Source organism: Ricinus communis, chromosome 9, assembly GCF_019578655.1.
Source record: "Ricinus communis isolate WT05 ecotype wild-type chromosome 9, ASM1957865v1, whole genome shotgun sequence".
Classification (NCBI taxonomy): Eukaryota; Viridiplantae; Streptophyta; class Magnoliopsida; order Malpighiales; family Euphorbiaceae; genus Ricinus; species Ricinus communis.
Genome location: NC_063264.1, coordinates 3,667,915 through 3,683,886, shown reverse-complemented (window position 1 = coordinate 3,683,886; position 15,972 = coordinate 3,667,915). Strand labels below are relative to the sequence as shown.

Below are 15,972 nucleotides of genomic sequence, written 5' to 3'. Positions count from 1 at the left end.
GATTATAAAAAATTTATTATTCTATTTAATTACAGTAGTACAAATGCAAAGTTTTATAAATATCATTTTATTAATAGGAGTCAAAGAAAAAATTTAGTATTTAAATTTTTGTTAAAATTATAACCTGTTTGTAATCATAAATTAATTTTAGTTGGTCTTAAGTATACAGATATGTGGAGATTTACTATTTTTTGGCTTAAGTTTTCATGAACATTTATCAATATTTTATATGGCTTAAGATATCTTTAGGTTATTTTGCTTTTTATTTTAGTTTTATTTTGTATCATTGCAACGTATATGTTATAAAGTTATTATAAAATTATTCTAAGACTTATTTATGTTATAAAGGCCGAGTAATATTTCAACAATTAAAGTTGAATGCTCAATGTTCAATGATTAAAATGAATTATATTAAAATTCAACGATAAAATTGGAATTAAATACAAATGAAATTCAGTAATTGTTGATTAAATTATCCTATAAATGGCAAAGAATTTTACTTACAATTTGATGTGTCTAAATTAATACTCACAAGTGTACGAATCGAATGGTAGTTCGGGCAAGCTCATTACGAGGTCGATCTCACAAGGAATTGTAGAGCACATATTATAAAGACTAACTATCACACAAAATACTGAAAATAAATATAAACACTCTAAGCCAATATTTTGAGAATGATCTTTAGTTTAATAAAAGAAATCAAATAACTAGAAAATAATTATGCAACTAGAATGATTAATATGAACTATATAATAAAATAGTATTTAGTCTAGCTTTTACTTAGTAATCCTCTTAAGCCCTAATTTAACAAATGAAATGGTATTGTGCCTTTTTTCCTAAATCACTCAAGCTAATAATGCAACTTAAGTTTCTTATACCAACATAGATTAAAGTAAAAATTATGTTTCTAATACTTTTATCCTAAAGATTTTTATAATATATATTACCACTAAATTGATATGATGGTCAACCAATGATAATAGATGAAACTAATGAACATATGAATGCAAAGAAATCATTCATTAAATTCAAAATATATAAGGTTCATATATAAGTAAAAAGCAGAACTAAACACTTATGGGACTTAGCCTAACATACTTAATCTAACGATCATTGTAATTAAATAGAAATATTTAAGATTCATAAAATAGAAAACTCAAACTCCGTCAAAGTTCAAAGGCTCTTCAAGAAATGAAGAAGATTGGTCATCTTTCTCCACGTCTTCGAAAAGCTTCTCTAATTCTTCAAAGAATAATGCAACATAAGCTAGCTAGATGTAAAAGATGATGAACTCAAAAAATTTCTGCAAAGAATATTAGAAACCTTCTCTGGAGAGATACTTAGTAGCCGAAGAACTCCCTGTTTTAATTAACTTCTACTCCTTGTAGAGATTTTCTTATTAGAGTTCTTTTCTCAACACACAACTCTTATAGTTTATCCCCTACTGTCTTAAATAAACTAAACAACTCAAAAGATAATTATCCACTAATTACATAATAATTATTTAAACCCCCCTTATTGGGCCTTAATGAATTAAGCTTAGGCTCACACTATTAATAGCCTACGTGTGTCTTATTCTCGAGCCTTTAATAGCCGCAGTCCAATTAACGCCCATTAATGCGTTTTTAGCTCAAATTCTCTTCTTGGCGATTATTTTCTGAATTTAAATAAGAAAACTAAAGTGAGATAAAACACATCTTTATACCATATTATATATAAAAATATATTATTAAACCTCTAAAATATCATTATATATCTATATACAATTTAGATCAATCACAATTATATTCGACATTCAAAATTTTGAATCTCATTTACATTATATAGAAGATTTCATGAAAACTGCTATCAATTTATTAACAAAAATTCGATGGGTCTGAACATATATGCTATGAAGTAGTCTTTCTTTTTATCTTTCTTTTTTTTTTTTATTTACCAAAACAATAATAAAGCTCATGATATAAGAAGTCAGTCTCTCCACCTACATTCCTCATTTTAAGAAGTGGGTGACTAACCATACAAACCTAGTTGCATAAAGATGCATCATTTATATATGTTTTAATTACCAATTGAGAAAAATAAATAGAAAAAAGAAAAAGAGAGGAAATTAAGGTCATACGTGTATTTCAAATGTCTATAAATAATTTTCAGGAATTGCTCTAATTTTACCTAGTTTTAATTTGCTTTTATTTTTATGCATTAAGAGAGAAAAGCAATTGTTTTTTAAAAAGACTTAACCTTAAATCTAGCCTATTTTATGTATTGACCATAAATGCAAAAAAGGATGAGGCTTTGTGAATATAAACATATCAAAGGGCAGAAAGGGCCAAAACTTAGGTGAGCATCCTCTAATTAACTTTAGGATGCTACCCTATAATTAATAACTAAAGGAATTTCAAAAACAAGATCGTACCACTATACCCCAACAAAAAAAATGGGCAAACGTCACAAACATTGTCACTGCCTTAACTCCTTCCAAATTGACCCCATTCGTTGGCCTACCAAACCCTTAAATTTTAGAAATAAACCTTAAAAAAAAATCATAGTAACCGAGTGCCTTTCTATGATATCCGACATTCAACATACATATATGTATATATATATACATTGTGTAGGATTTTCCTTATAGAAATATGCTTTACTTTGCCTAGTGAATGCCTATATTCTTTAGCACATTGATAAACTCTCCAAGATAATCTTTTTAATCTTTTTTTTTTCATTTAAAAAATGTCTAATTATTGTTGTTGTTTCTTTGCAGGTTTAAATTAATAGTAACGTAAGCAGTTGAGGTTGAGTGAATAAAATTCCACTTACACTATATTTAACCAATCTTGCAATCGTTATTCTAATAAAATATCAAATCCTTCTACTTTCTTCTTTTCTTTTCTTTTTTTTTCCTAAATCAAATGGGTTTGGTTTGCGTATCGGGTATCGTTTGGGACTTATGGTGCATCTTATATAATTCCAATCAATATGAAATCCTAACACTATAGTGGAAACTCTGTGCTGTGCTTTTTTTCAGTAAATGGAGAGTAACCCATTTTGATTTTGATGGGTTTATTTGAGATCTCAAAAGATATTCAAATGTCATTTATGGTTTGTCTATTTTTTAGAAAAAGACCAATGATGAAATGAGAAATAAATAGACGAATAACTTTTTAGTTAATGGATATAAGATTCAAGAACTAATTGATTTCCATCGTAGATACACAGCTTATAATTATGATCTTATTTGAGTAACTTTATAGGAATTAACCCAATTGGAAGCATATTCATTTGATTCGTACTATGATGTCCATTACTCACATGACGCAGACTTCAATGCAAAATCCAAATTTAGGCCTTAGACTTATCGTCCATGGTAAGCAGCTGCTGCATTGTGGACTTTTTCTTGTTTAACAAAGATAATACCTATTTGTTTGTATCAATCACAATAACGTTAGTGTCTCGATTTTTTTTTTTTTTTTTTTCATTTCAGTTTTTCTTTTTCTAATTTATGTATTTATAGTGGAGATGATGACTGATGAGGACATAAAGGTGTTTGATAAGGAAAGCTAAATATGAAACGATGGGCATGTCTTTGTCTCTTGAACACCAAAACCCACTTCTTCTGTACCTATTGTGGTTGGATTCTTGTTTTAGGGTTTTTTTTTTTCTTTTTTTCTTATACCCAAAAACAAATGAAGCATCAATCTTATATTGTTCTATCCATTTGTTTTCTTATCCCTATGGTTTAGGTCACTGTATTTATATTAAGAAATAATAATAAGTGGCCTAAGTTCAACTGTTTCATGATGCCTTTTTAAATTGTATGGGTTGAAGGGGTCCAAATTGATGAAATGTTCGGGTCACTTGTGGGTCTCATAATACGGTTGGACCCATTTATTGTGCTGTAACTTGTATAGATTTGAGCAATCAAAATGTCAAAACCTTACCTTATATTTTCCTATCATGCATTATAAAAGAAGAAAAAGATTAAGTTATTGATGTGAAGTAAATTAAAGTGAAAATGGGAAAAGATCGCACACGCCTAAATTATCTAACAGTCAGAATTCAGAATCAATGATATTTTATCTTATGAAATTATTTGTCATATAGGGACGAAAAGAGTGGGTTTAATATTATAGACTAAAATCGAGTAATACTTGAATGATGAATAAAAGAAAATCCATCCATTATCATATACACATACATAGTAATTTATATGTATATAACTCATTATGTAGGATTTATATTTCGTTTTATCATACAAAAGATGAGCGGTAGTTTTTTTTTTCTTTAATTATTCATTACAGATATAGTAGGTCGTGAATTATATGATATAAGATTTTATTTTATGACATTCATGATAATTCGGTCAATAAATGCGAGCTATCAACGGAAATTTTCGAATACCTTCAAAAATGGTTAGAAAGTAAAATGATTTGAAGAATCGGACTCACAAATTCTCAAATTTTGATTGGGTAAATGTATTGATTTATTTTGTCAATAAAATAAAATAATCATTAAGAGATAAACTATTACAGCAACATTATTATATTATAAAACACCCCCCACCACTACCGGATTGAAAAAAAGAAATCAACATCGGAATTGAATGTCTAGTGAAATCAGTGGTACCAAGCATAAAGTTACATAGGACACTGTATTATTTGAGGGGAGAAGAGGATGAGGGTGTGTGTGTTGTGCAGTCTTTCATGTCCCCTTATTTAACTTTTTCTTCATTCAATCGACAATGGAGCATCGAAAAGTGGGCCTATTGAATTATAGAATGGAATTAGGATAATTTGGACCCTTTACTGTGTGTGGAGATTGGAAACTCTGATGCTTTTGTATTGTTTCGCTATTGTTAAAATGAATACTGTGGCATTACACTTTTTGGGATAAAAAGGTGAAAATTCCAAGATTTGATGGCTAAACTAACATTTGGCCCTTGACTAAAAGTCTAACTTATTTTACAATCAGCTTCTTAATCTAATTTTATTAAAATTTATAAAATTTATTTATAAATTTAAAATATATATGCTTTAAATAAAATATTATATAATTAAAGATAGAATTTTTAAATAATTTTTATATTAATAAGCTACCATATTTTATAACATTAAAATATTTTTTTAATGTATTTTTTTAAAATATAATGAGCTTCTTTATTTACACAACTTTTTTTATATAAGATATAAATTTTTTTTAATAATAGTTAATTAGACCCAGTCGAATCACAGCGAAGGTGTACTGCACGAGGCTTATGTATATTCGGATTATTCAAACACTATTCATTTTCTATATTCAGATCATTCAAATTTTATTAATTTCTATATTTGGTCATTCAAATACTATTATTTAACTTTGACCCAAAAATAATTTAAAGAGACCAGACCAATTGTCCATTGAAACGTAGAGTTCATGACTGTGAACCGTTTTGCTACCCGATAAGAAAATGAAAAGATCACAAAATTTCACTCTCAATCCACATTTTCTCACGTTTGCATGTGAATCTGATAAAGCATTTCCATGAACTGAGAAACTTGTCCACTCTCAATCCACATTACCAAAATCAATAACTTCTCTTTCACCTGGGCTGGGATTTCAATTTCTTTTCACTTATGCCTTAATGTCTCCTTCATTTGTTGAGCTTCAAAGTTTCTTTTTATACAATTAAGTTATGGGTTCCCCATTTTTATGCATAAATCTACTCATTTGACGATATAAAGTCAGAATATTAGGTATTATAAATATTTTTTGTGGAATTAAAGATGCTAGAATAATTGTTTTGGTGGCCTTTAGTAGCACTGAAAATTAAAAATGTTAAAAGCTGAGTATTTTATTTTTAAATATTAAATATACTAAATCCATTTGATAACTAATTTTATTGAAACTCATTAAAGTTATTGATTGGACATATTTAACTTGTAATATTTTATTTTTAAGTTTCAACTCAAATAAATTTTTGAAATTATTTAACAGATAAAAGATTATAACAATTATAATGAAGATAATATTTCTCATAATTAAAAAAAAAAAAAAAAACCATGTTAAAATTTAAACAAGTGTTACAAAAATTGATAAAATGAATACCACAATTGATAATATTTAATACAGTCAAAAGTTAAAACTCACATTTTCAAGATATTATAAGGGCGTACAAGTCATTTCAATTAAAAAAATTTAAAATACCCCGTGACTTGTTGTGTGTAAAAATCGACTTATCATATTAAGTGGCTGCTATCTTGATTAAAAATTTTAAACTGAAAGTCTATATATTTTATAAACCATTTTTAAAGATAAAAAAATATTAAAATATTTGATTTTAAGCGGAAAATTAGATTATCTAACACCCTCTTTTTTATTAAATTTACGGCACCTTTTATTTTTTTATATTTTTTTTGTGTTAAAATGTCAACTATAAGGTTTTTAATCTTTTTTTAGATTATAATTTCGGTTTTTTAAAAAAAAATTAATTATTTTTAGAAAAACAACCGCAAAACAACTAAAAAACAAAAAAAAAAATCACCCAGTGAGTTTGAAAAAAAAAGTTAAAAAATAATATTTTAAGAAAAAAGACATATTTCTTTTATTGATTTTAGGGTACTTTTGAAAAGACCATTTGAAATATTGTAATAATGTTAGATTTAAATTTCTTAGAAACTCATACTCTCTGTATTTGTATTTAGTTGGGTTCTACTCCACCAAATCTTGGAAATATTGGAATTTCCTACCCAATAATTGTTTTGAACGCCTTGCATAATGATCTCCTTACTTTGTCTCTGATCTAGTTCTAGTCAAAAGGTTAACCTAGCGAGTGGAGACCTTAGTGCAAATTGAATGCATGGACAACGAACTCATCTTTTCTTCTCTCGCCAATAATCTTGATATTCTTCCCAGTCCAAAACTAGCACAATACCCTTTTACCTTTTCTACTATTTTCTAATGAGGCCCACTGAACTGAAGAGGCAGACTTCTTTTGTTACTTATCATATGGTCACAGGCCAAGCTTCCAACCAATAGAAAGCTAACTACGATGGACAAAACCAGCCCTGCTAGAAACCCAAGAATCCCCTCCTTGTAAGTCGCAGGGTTCTGGGCTTGAGGATCAGGTTTTGGAATAAACCAGGTGGAGTAAAGGCAAAGCAATTAACTGAAGTTCAGCAATGTTTCTGCACCAACAATCATAGAATGTACCGTCCAATTTAGAAAAGGGTCATACTCTCAATAAAGCAAACGACTTTTGCCCTGTACAATTGCCAAGTAAAGTCATAAGTAGCTGTTACAATTTCTGAAATGCCCGATCCCAAATCAATATGACATTCCCAGGGGAAAAAACCACTGTTCAATAATAGGATTGCAGGCCAAGTCCTAACATAGATATAAGTGCAGCGACAGATAAATCGCATCTTAATCATGAAAACATTAGTATTCTGCACGAATTCTATCATACTCAACATTAATATTTTGCACGAATTCTATCATACTCATTGTTTTCGTAGAATGAAGAACAAAGTACCATGTAGCAACATGGCAGCTTAAAAAGAATCTGCTGACATTTTTTTATGTTGATCATGCTTAGTCTAAGCATTTGTTGAACCATTAATTCAAGCTGGTAAATAGCATACTAGTACACGCATACTGTTTGTAATTACAGCTCTATCTTCTTTGGTACATTAACCAATAGATCACTCTCAACCTAAGCAAAGTGAAGTCACTGGGTAAAATTGTGATTACCTGCCAAAAATGGAATAATCCCAACCAACCATTTTGAAAAATAGGAGGCTCTCCTTGAAATAACAAGCATAAAGCCAGGTGAAAACATGATGAACTCACAGTTACTCTCCGTTTCCTTTCCAGCAAATCTTTCCAGCAGTAACCAAATTGCAGAACTAGTAACGATGGACATAGCAAATAATAGATAAGGCAGTCTAGATGAAGGGTTGAAATGGCGTCAGCGATCTAAAATAAATTCTAAGGAACATTCATAACTTGGATGGACTGTAACATGTCTGAAACAGCTATAACAAGATCACCCGATTTGATCATTCCTCTAGCCTTGAGCAAAGAGAAGGTTTTGTTAAGGTTGCTTTCCATATCATCAGCAAAGCTCAGGCGGAAGGGAATCAGGCCCCACTGTAAATTCAGGCGTCTCCGTACAGATGTGGTAGTTGTAAAAGCAAAGATTGGGCAGTCAGGCCGGCAACGAGACAAGAGAGATGCCATGTGACCATCTTTTGTATACACAAAAAGTGCATCCACCCCCAAGTTGTTCGCTGCATAATTAAAAGAAAATATACTTCATAATGAACACCATCAAATTTAAGGAACATAAACACACACCCGTGGACACAATCTATGGGCTTTGGACTACTACAATCATTACACTAGCCAATGGACATCCTATTTATATTTGTGTCCTTTTGCTGCTAAAACATTATATTAGTGCTTTCGTTAGTTAACGAACGAAAATATAGAAGGTGCAACTTAAAAGAGACCCATGTCTTGCAGTCCAGATTGCAGGAAACAGAAATTCCTCTACTTGGTGACTGGTAGAGACTAACCACTTTTTGATTAAATATGCAATAAAATAAAGAGATATGGAGCATTATGTTCTAGTAGGAGTACATGCTCAGTACAATGGCTATAATCTTGGACCTATAACCGTAATGGTACAAGTTTGGATGCTGAGAGCTTCACAAAGTATTTCAGAGCCGTTAAGACTGTCTATGTACTGAAAGGAATCAGACTGTTTTTGGCAGTTTAGTTCAGATCATGAACTATCCTTCTAATTTACATATGTTTATTTGCTTGCTTTTCTATTTTATATTATCAAACAGACAAACCAAGCTTTTGCATGGTTCCACATTCAATAAGGGTCCAGTTCAAGGGATTTTCTAAAAAGATGCACAGCTCTACCTTCAATGCGAGATCTAATCATAAATAATTTACTGTGATCAAATTATATCTTGACTTGAGCCAAAGAATGCTTACCCATCTTGGCAGCAGAGTTGCAAATCTCCTCTGAAATAGAGTCGGAATAAGTGGATCCAATTGCTGGGAGTTCCATTGCTTCATGGTGCTTCTCTTCTCTCCACCACTTCTCAATTCTCACACTGACACTTCTGAGAACAGCCAATGCCTTCTCGGGGTACTGGCCCATGGCTGACTCACCAGAGAGCATCAAAGCATCAGCCCGTTGCCTAACAGCTTCAGAAACATCAGCCACTTCTGCTCTGGTGGGTGTAGGGTATTCAATCATTGATTCAAGTAACTGAGAAGCAACAATGACTGGCTTATTTAGCTGCCTGCAGACCTGAACAATGTTTTGCTGGGCTGATGGAACCTGTTCCAATGGTATCTGAGCACCCAGATCTCCTCTTGCTACCATAGCTCCATCTGATGCTCGAATGATCTCTTCTAAGTTCTTCAATGAGTCAATACTCTCTATCTTAGCAATGACAGCTATATCACTGTATCAGAAAATAAAAATGTGTCAGTGTAACCAATGCTAAAGATGTACTTTTTCGGTTAATAAATTAATAAGTGATAGCTGTCAATGCTAAAGAGCAATGGATTTGAAATTCCAATTGCAAAGGCACACAAGCAATACAGCAAAAAATGCTGAAAAGCTAAGGCTCCACAAAAAAATTCATGATATAGTAAAGTGCTTATATAATAACCAAATTAAGATGTGATAATTCTTATCCAAATCAAGGCTCTGCTGATGATGAGAATCAAACACAAGAGTGTATAATTTTTCATATACTGATTAAATGTGCTTACCTGTCACGAGACCTTGCAGCAATGTAGCTTTTAAGATGATTAATCACTTCAGCAGACTTGACAAAAGATATTGCAATAAAATCAACACCCTCTGCGATACCAAAGTCAATATCTAACCAATCCTGGAAATGTAAGAAAGAATAGGTTGAGGACGTGATGAAAAACATTACCAAATTCACCAGCAAACAATTATGGCAAAGTGCAATGCATCGCAAATTAGTGGTGTGGCATGAACACCATTGAAAGTGTATGCAAATAGTATTCTGAGTTTCAGATAATGCAAATGCCTGTGCACACACACCACATAAAGTTCATCTAGCTAGAGAAACTCATCCACTTGTACTCATATGACATAGGATGACAATTTTTCCCATTCTGCCCTGTTCATCAAATGTGCGAAAGCACGGTTTTGACATCAGAAACCCAAGAGGGTTCTGGATGGGGCAGGTAAATGGGAGGCCACACAGAACCCAATCGATTTACATGTGATGTATATTTAAGGAACTTTTATCAGTAAAAATTCAGTATAGTAATTTTCTTAGTTTATACCGTATTGATATACTATAGATAAAAGGTGAAATAAGTATGAATAGACTGATAAATGTGGAATGTAATGAGAAAAGTATCATATATTTGAAGAAAAAAGGATTAAAAATATAGATGAGTAAAAAGAAATATAGAGACATGTAAAAACAACCTGACACATGGCGGGTAATAATATTGTTAGCAGTTAGATTTGGCAAAATGCAACCCGTATGCAATCCATTGGCCATCCCTGATAGTTGGGGTCTTCTATTTTACAAATTTTAATTAGGCTGCAAGTATCTCAGGGCCCAGTTTGAAACTAAATTCCAGCCTATCTTGAAGTAAATTCAAGCAAACCCATGAATGCTACTTGAAGAGCATTGCACATATTTTCTAATCAAAATCATAGCGAACCCTAAGATCTACTTAAATTACAATTTACATATTCTCCTAATCCTCTCATACAATTACCAATCATATTGATTCAATTCAACAAATTATATCCACAGCATCTAAACAGAAAAGGATAATTGCAGTTAAATGATGCCACTTTGTTGAAAAGACTTGAATTATTACTATCTGGGTAACATTATATAATGAATTTATACAAAACAAAATGCAGGGAAGGGGAGGCACAAACCTTAGAGGAAATTGTTGGAAGCATTGCATTACGTTCTCTAACAAGACTCCCATCCCTCCAGAAAGTCAAATTAGCTCGTGGTAATAACAGTCCAGGATCAGTACATCGGCACTTGACATCTGGGCCAATTTTCTCAATCACCTCAAACCTAACCATTCCACCATCCACAAGTAGCTCATCCCCAACTTTCACATCTGTGTCGCATGAATAACTTACTTAAAACAAAATACTTCACAATGAACATCTTAAGCAACAACAAAAATAAAGTAATATCAAGCAAAGAGCAATGGTAAAACAATAACAATTTACCCTCAGCAAAACCGTCATAGTTAACATTGATGGTGCGCTCTGGGCGAGGAGAATCATAGGCTCTGACACTAAAAGTCCAGATTTCACCATCCTGCAAATCCACAGACATTTACAAATTAAAATAATTGATGAAACGAGTCATTACATGGTGTAATAACTAATTTTCCATTAATGAAATGAATGTTAAATCTGTCATCATTTTGACAGCAACCAACTATACAAATGATCATTAGTAAGTCAGTATATTGTTTTCTTTTAATCACATAACTCATTATATTGTTTCTTATAAACTATCATAATTCGAAAATATAACAACAAGAAAACACTTAAATTGAAAAAGAAAAAAAAAAGATTAAAAGAACTACCTCAGCTTTAGCAGAAGAAGCACCACCTAAATCACCCATATGAATTTCACTACCTTCAGTATCCATCATAATAGCAACAGCAAAACCTTTCTCTTCATTCAATCTCCTAACACGTTCAATTACACTCTTGTGCCACTCACGTGTTCCATGACACATATTAATTCTCGCTACATTCATTCCTCCTACTGCTAACGCTTCCAGCTCTTCAAATCCACAAGTCGCTGGTCCTATCGTACACACTAGCTTTGTCCTACGTGTACTCCTGAATCCATTCTCTTTTAACTCCGTCTCCGTCACGGCGTCAACTTCAATTGAGCTCGGATCAGAAACTGTAACTGATTTGTTGTTATTATTATACAAAACGCCGCTGTTCCCTGTTCCGTTATCCGCAACTAAAACTTGAGGATCTGATGATGATGACGGCGACGTGGACGCTTTGATTGAGAGTGATTTATAATTATTGACTGGATACCGGGAATTGGAGGTTGGGAATGGGAGAGGGAGCTTAGGGAAAGGTTGTTTGGCGAAAGTGAGGTTCGGTGAGAAATGGAGAGACTGTGACATTGTTGTTACCGGTGGCGGACACACGGCGGTTAAACGGAGACGGGAAGGGGCAGGAAGAGGAAGGCAGAGTTTGGAGGATTTGTGATATGAAGAAGGAAGATTAAGAAGCGAGGAGGCGGACAGTACGAAGAAGAAGAAAGTTTGAGTTTTAGCTTTGTAGATGTCGCCAGGACTTTAGTTGCTGGAGTAAGACAATGCCAAACAGATCTTTAACACTTCTTTTTGGGAGTAAATGTCAATTTGCCCCCTGAAATTATGTAGAAGAATCAACTATACATGATTTAAAATCTTTTAGCAAATAATTTTTCGAATTTATGTCAAAAATTAGATACATTTAATTTAAAAAAATTCAATAATTATTCTCATGAATTTATATTCGAAAATTAAATACTTTAATTTATATTAATTTATTAAAATAATTTTTAATAATGCATTATATAAGAGGGTGTAAAATATATAAATTTTAAATTTATTGAAATAAATTATGGACACATATGTTATCAAAATTTAAATTAAATTTATTTGATTTTGTACACACGTTGATTGGTAAGATTGACCCTTTCTCCCGGGGTGTTAGGACAGGTAAAATAGGTTTTGTTTGGAGGAGTTATAAGCTGGGGGTTGGGTTAGTGATTTGTATGCTTTGGATTGATTGTATTAACTTAGGGAAATATTCAAATTTGATATTCACTTGCTTTTGAAATTTCTTTTCAACTTTATATTGGCGTTTTCTTTTGACTCGATGGTGAGTTTCTTTTCTTCATAATTTCCAATTTAAAACTATTCATTTAAAAAATTCGAATTTAGAGTTATTTTAAGTTTATTGCATTACTATTAAACTAATTAATTTTCATCTAAACTATAATAATATTTAATATGATTTAAATACTAATATGCACATATGTTAAGTATTGTGTATATCAAATATAAATATAATAATTATTTTAATATATATAAAAATAGACATCAATATTAATGTTGGGTTACTTTTTTGTTAACAACATAATTTTAGTTTCTAGCTAGACTCATGAACTCATAAATATAATAATAATCTTTACTTCTTAACATTGTTAAAAATAATTAAAATAATTAACGGTATTATTTTATATATCACTAAAACCACATTAAGTTTAATTTATATAAATTTTTAATCATACATAAAATTAATGTCAATTAATAATTACTTGAAATTAAGGTCATTGGTATATAGAAATTGGTTATCACTGATTAATTTAGTTAAGATGTCTTTCTAATTCTTTAAAAAAAAAATCATTTCAATTAGTTACATGATATAATTGAAATTTTTTGAAAAGCCGTATATTTAATTAAAAAAGTATAAATTTTAATTATAAATTTGAAAATTTAATGAAAAATTGATGAGTTTTTATTAATTTTTTCTTTTTCTAAACAAAACATGTTTTACCATTTTTTAAATATAATAAATTGGTATAACATTTTAAATTCATATTAATGCAAAAAATATACCAAATGTACGTCATATTATAAAAGCTAGATCGTATAAGTAAAAGTGATATACCACCCATATACCATATTAATGACAATTAATAGTAATAATCAATAATAATTAATTGTGTTACGGTAATATATCAATTTTCAATAATGACTTGACCACTCCCTTAAAAAAAAAAAATAAATAAATAAATTGACCACATATAGCATTTAATCTTCAAAAGAATGACACAATATTGAAAAGTCACTTATGTATATATTGAGTTCAATAAGTGTTTTGTGACTAATTTATTTAATTGATATGTTATATCTATTTTATTGATATATAATAATTTTATCTATGTGTTAAAACATAAATTTTGTTGTACAAAATAAAATTATTTTATTTCTAAGTAAATTACATAATTTTAGAATATAATAAATCCTACTAGATTACTTTTTATTATCATTTCCCAAAACTCCATAAAAAAATTGAAAGTAATAAAATTATTATTAAATTAAAAAAGATGAACTTTAGCTTTGTACTTCTATTTCGGGCTAAATCACTTTGTAATAGTGTCGAGAAAACCTTAAAAAGATTATGATAATTGTTTTAAAGATTATAATAAAATAATTGGTAGCATCTAACAGAATTAAAATATAATTTAAACTCTGGATTTTGGAATCTAGAATAGAAACTTGATGTTTCCGTCCTAACTCCATAGAAAGTATATATGGATTTTTGCCGTCTTATCGTATCACAGTCCATATATATATTACCTTTTCCTTTTGGTTAGTATATATTATATTGTATATATATAATATTTTAATAAAAAAATAGAAATAAAGATAAGAAAAGGCACAATGACTATGAAAAAAGAAAGAATTTACCAAATAAAATAACATTTTTTTTAAGAAATTGAAGAAGTAATTGGCTTTCAAAAAACAGGATTTGTTGAATAGGTTAGTTACATTAATAGATGTTCTTTGGCTTTGGAAAGCTAATCCTGGCTATATATAATTAATTAATTATTGTTTACTTAATATTTGACTCTTCACGTGTGTTAGTATTTCGAGTGTGCTATATTTGAATTATCTAGAAATTAATATATTTAATAAAAAGTAAATTGATTGCCCTGGATTAATTTTTATATAAACGATTGTACAAAATGATTTAAAAGACTTAAAGTTTTATGAATTTTTAACTCTATTTCTAAAATATTTATTAAATTTAAATAAAATAATTGTTTTAAAATAAAGAATTGCAACTAAAAGTTGAAAAAGTAAGAATACAATTGAAAGTTTGAACTGAGGAGATAATGTTTATGGACACTAAAATAAATCTAAACTAAAGGAATTAAGAAATTGAAAGAAAATTTGAATAAGTAAAAAGCTACAGTAATACTACAGAGAAATATTGCTAATATTACTCACTTGTTAATGTAATTTTTATTAAAATAATTATTGATTCTAATTCTGAAGTGAGCTTCTCAATTTATATATTTTCTCAGTTTGGTGATGACGTATCTAATAAAGTAACTCGTTGAGGTAATTAAATATGTGGATCTATTTTTAAAGAAATGTGTCATCAACTCTCCCACTTTATCAAAAGTTGAACATGAAACTGTTATCTAGAAGGTGGTGCAGTGGCATTCTCCAACTCCCTGCTATATGATAATTTTTTTCTATATTTTCTCTGAAAATATCTTTCCACTACCTTTAGCTTCTCAAACCAATTAACTCTCTATATTTTATACGTGTTGATTCAATAAAGTCTTTGCATTAAGGTTCTCTATTGCACCGCCTTAGGTATTTGAAAAGATTACTGCACTCCTTCAAATATCTTATTCAATGAAATAATTATTATACCGCCTCAAATAATTGAATTAGTACAGTAAATATTATGGACTCAACAACATTTATATATAATGACTCTTTACTGCATCACCTTAGATATTTGAGTCAACAAAATAATGACAGCATCGCTTTAATTGCACTACTTCAACTAGTTGATTTAATGAAATAATTACTACACTGTTTCAAATAGTCGAGTCAGTGCAATAAATATTGTGGACTCAACAACATTCTTGAGCAGGTATTTTTTTTAGCAGAATCAAAGGAAGTTTCGTTTATTCAATGACCAAAATTAGACGAAGATATATATAGCTCAGAGGCGTAGAACAAAAACTCATTTATTCGCATCAAGCTTTCGCGGAGGGTAAAAATGCAAACCTATAGCTGCAGAAGTAGGAATAATGGCACCAGAAATAATATTGTTTCCATAAAATAAACACAATTTACTAATGAAATTCTATTTCATTTTTATTCAAATACTATAACTATACAATA

The 15,972-nt window shown here is 30.0% G+C and overlaps 1 protein-coding gene across 1 annotated transcript; it reads right to left on the bottom strand.

Annotated features, from left to right (window-relative positions):
• Positions 1–7,563: 7,563 nt before the first annotated feature.
• LOC8280200 (pyruvate kinase isozyme A, chloroplastic-like) lies at positions 7,564–12,370 on the bottom strand. The gene is made up of 6 exons (XM_048379243.1): positions 11,611–12,370; positions 11,246–11,336; positions 10,937–11,130; positions 9,772–9,893; positions 8,980–9,458; positions 7,564–8,261 (listed from the first exon to the last, which is right to left on the bottom strand). Exons 1-6 carry the CDS (start codon positions 12,172–12,174, stop codon positions 7,960–7,962), a joined length of 1,752 nt encoding a protein of 583 aa, XP_048235200.1. The 5' UTR covers positions 12,175–12,370; the 3' UTR covers positions 7,564–7,959.
• Between the last annotated feature and the right edge of the window lie 3,602 nt (positions 12,371–15,972).